Here is a 3,613-nt window from a genome sequence, read left to right as displayed (position 1 = left end):
GAAATCTTATCTTTCTACCGCCATCTGGCGTAATCCGATCGGACTTATACAACGCAAGATACAGATTAGTAAAGCCCTCTATTGGAAAAATAATGGATTACTTTTTACTAGACCTAATATTACAATCTCATCACAACTGGAGGGGAACACTTCTGTCCGGTTATTTGTCAGTACGAGGGCGGTTCAATAAGTACCCGTGTTAGAAATGAAGACACCATTTTTTCAAAAAATTTTTTTTTATTTTTCAACATAGTCCCCTTTTAGAAAAATACACTTCTTCCAACGTTCCTGCCATTTTTTTAACCCTTCCAAAAAATAGGATTTGTCGAACTTTCCAAAATACGCCTCTGTCTCGGCGATGACTTCCTCGTTTGAGCTAATTTTTTTTTCCCGCAAGCCATTTCTTCATGTTAGGGAACAAGAAAAAGGGAGCCAGATCAGGTGAATACGGGGGGTGCGGCAGCAATTCATAACGCAACTCATGCAGTTTGGCGGTTGACAACCGCATCCGCTTGTTGTCCACCGTGAGCAATCGCGGCACCCATCGGGCCGACAATTTTTTCATCGCCAACTTATCATGTAAAATATTAATTGCCGTTCCCGTCGACACACCTACGGCCTTTGCTACTTCGCGCACTTTCGTTCGTCGATCAGCGAGAATCATGTCGTGGACTTTTTGAATGATTTCCTCGGTAACCACGTCTGCCGGGCATCCTAGTCGCTCCTCATCAAAAACGGATGTTCGCCCACGTTTAAATTCGTTGAACCAATATCTAACTGTGGTCATAGATGACGAAGTGTCCCCATAAACAGCATCCAACTTTGCTTTTATCTCCTCGCATTTTTTCCCATCCAAAATCAAAAAGCGAATTACCGAACGATACTGCTCTTTTTCCATCTTAGCGAAAATCACGAAACATGTCTTACTCGAATGGCTGCCAAATCCAAACTAAACCTATCAATCAGTCTGCAATTTGTTTTGCCATCGTTTGATAGATGACAGCACATGATGATAACACCAACTTCCCTCAGGAACACCCTGTGTCGTCTAACACGGGTACTTATGGAACCGCCCTCGTATAGTGTGTACTATTTACCATATAAATATTTTTTTTAACACCTTGTATATAAACATACATATACATACAATATCTATTTTAATGTATATATATATACATACAATATCTATTTTAATATATATATATATATATATATATATATATATCTATTTCAAAATGTTTGCACTAAATACTCAATGTAAAGAATATAAAAATAGTTCTATTGTTTCTTAGAATTTTATAAATAGCTGAGAAGGTTGTATGTTATGTACAATTGACGTTAAGTTTATTTATTGTTAAGTGTATTTATTGTCTGTTAAAGCATAAAGATGTTTACGGGATATTTTACAAACGTGATCAACCAAACACAGGTCTCATTTTATGGATATATCTTTTTATTTTTGACATACCTCGCAAGAAATTTGACCGTGTATTTTTCGTGTATTTTCTTGCCTCTGACATCATCAAGGAAAACGACGATCGTAATTTTTCCTTGGGATAGAAATATGAAAAGTGAGAAGTTTCACGTGAACTTAACGATTTTAACGATCATATAACATTTCGAGGTATGAAAACGTGAAACTTTTCACGTAAACTTTTGCGTCTTGAGAACTGATGACGGAAAAGTGAAAATTTAGTGAAAATAGATATTTTTCTGCGTTGATGTACAGGGTGTCCAAAATTTTCTGGCTAATCACTCATATGAAGGTAGAACAAGTTTAACTGAGCAGAAAAGTCCTATATCATTTTACAAACAACCATACAACAAAATATCGAATTATTAATAATTTAAAATATTAATATTTGAAATTATTAATAATTGAAAATGGCTGTAGAGGCTTTTTTAATTAATAATTTAAAAATTGCGTATTATTTGTAAAGTGGTACAGGATGTTTTGTTAGTTGGCCTTATCTATAAGTATATGATAGCTGTTATATCTAGCGACAGGTTCAAAATCCAAGGCTCAAAGTTCAATATGTTGATATCTGTCCTTAAGTATGATAGTTGCCATATATTTGTAGATCAGATCACTCTGAATAAAAAAAGTCCGTTTTGCAAATAACACCAATTTTTGAAATATTAATTAAGAAAGCCTCTATACATGGCTATTTTTAATCATTAATCGTTCGAAATTTTACGTGATTATTTGCAAAATGGTAAAATACTTCTCTATTCAGTTTCCAAAGAAGAACGAAAAGTCATATAAAAGTCAATTTGACGTAGAAGAATGATATTATTTTGACGTTATCTTAATTTTTATATGACTTTTTGTTGTACTTGGATTAACTCGTTCTACTTTCTCACGAGTGACTGACCGAAAAGTTTCGGACATTTTATATATGCATATAGTATGTTCGCCTTGGTATTTGCTAAATAGAATTTATGTTCATATTGTGTATATAACATTTATGTATATAACTTTGGTTCATATTGTGTATATAACATTTGTGTATATAACATTGGTTGTATATAACATTTAAAGTAAACGAGTAATACGTCATTTCAATCTAAGATATTAAATTAATCAATCTGAGAGTAATTTTATTTTTCGCATATCTAACTACATAATCACTCTGCGATTTGTAAAATAGTTCACATGGAATCTGAATGAGCGAGAAAAGTGAAACATTCGACTTTAAGTCGCATGATCGCTACACAAGAGCCTTAAATCTCTGTAATACATAAGAATCGTCGAACAACTCCCTGAAACTTGTCATGACAGAAATTTTTATTTTCAGGGAACAGCCTTTTTTTCTGTACAGAATGTCGTATCTCTGGTACACGTGGGTGGGTTTCCTAACTACAATTCTGGTGGGCCTAGTGGTATCGTGGTTTACGGGTCCACATAAGTACAGTTACGCAGACAAGAGATTATTTACACCAGTTATACATGGTCTCTTGCGTTCGCGAGTTTCTCCGAAAGCGGTACGTATGTATTTGCTCTTGCACGATCGACTCATTGATAAATCCCGTCATGCTAACTGACGATATCCGCATTCTTATGTTTTCCGTAGAACGAGGCTGAACTCACGAAAATAACGAACGATACGAGCGACACGACGGCGCAGATTTCTTCAAAATGCTAGCGATCGTTCTGTTCCATCACCGATCCAGCTAGATGAGATTTGCACTCGCGGGGATTAAATCTATATTCGTCCGAGTTTGCTTTTTAATTTCGGTATCTTGTAAAATTATACGTTGCGGAGTAATTGACACATCGTTTGTAATATTTTTTAATTCTTCAATCGTCCATCGTGCATAATCATCAGTTATTACAATACATACAAATCGAAACTACTATGTTGAATATTCTTCACCATACGCATGCACGGATTAATTAACATTAAATAAATTATTATACAAACCTAGGCAGTGAAAAATACATCCAAAATTAAGGAACGAGATCGATTTGTACACAATCAACGTCTTGTATATTGCCTATTGAATTAAATTTAATTAGGCAAACAAAAAATAATATAGTGGAAAGACTTATTCAAAATATTAATCGCGTATCTACTCGTACAAGTGTCCATCGTTAGTGAAAATGTCGCGC

The 3,613-nt window shown here is 34.6% G+C and overlaps 1 protein-coding gene across 2 annotated transcripts in view; it reads left to right on the top strand.

Moving 5' to 3' along the window:
• LOC106749986 (sodium-coupled monocarboxylate transporter 1-like) overlaps nt 1–3,358 on the top strand; it is a 31,834-nt gene extending 28,476 nt beyond the window's left edge. For both annotated transcript variants that reach the window (XM_014629985.1, XM_014629984.1), the window contains 2 exons: nt 2,799–2,985; nt 3,075–3,358. In XM_014629985.1, the coding sequence (XP_014485471.1) occupies nt 2,799–2,985; nt 3,075–3,146 (259 nt within the window). In that variant the 3' untranslated portion in view covers nt 3,147–3,358. The remainder of the gene's footprint in view (nt 1–2,798; nt 2,986–3,074) is intronic.
• The last annotated feature ends 255 nt before the right edge of the window (nt 3,359–3,613 follow it).

The sequence above is a fragment of the Dinoponera quadriceps genome, unplaced genomic scaffold (genome assembly GCF_001313825.1).
Source record: "Dinoponera quadriceps isolate SergipeBrazil2010 unplaced genomic scaffold, ASM131382v1 scaffold4247, whole genome shotgun sequence".
NCBI classification, from domain to species: domain Eukaryota; kingdom Metazoa; phylum Arthropoda; class Insecta; order Hymenoptera; family Formicidae; genus Dinoponera; species Dinoponera quadriceps.
This window is presented reverse-complemented; position numbering and strand designations above follow the sequence as displayed.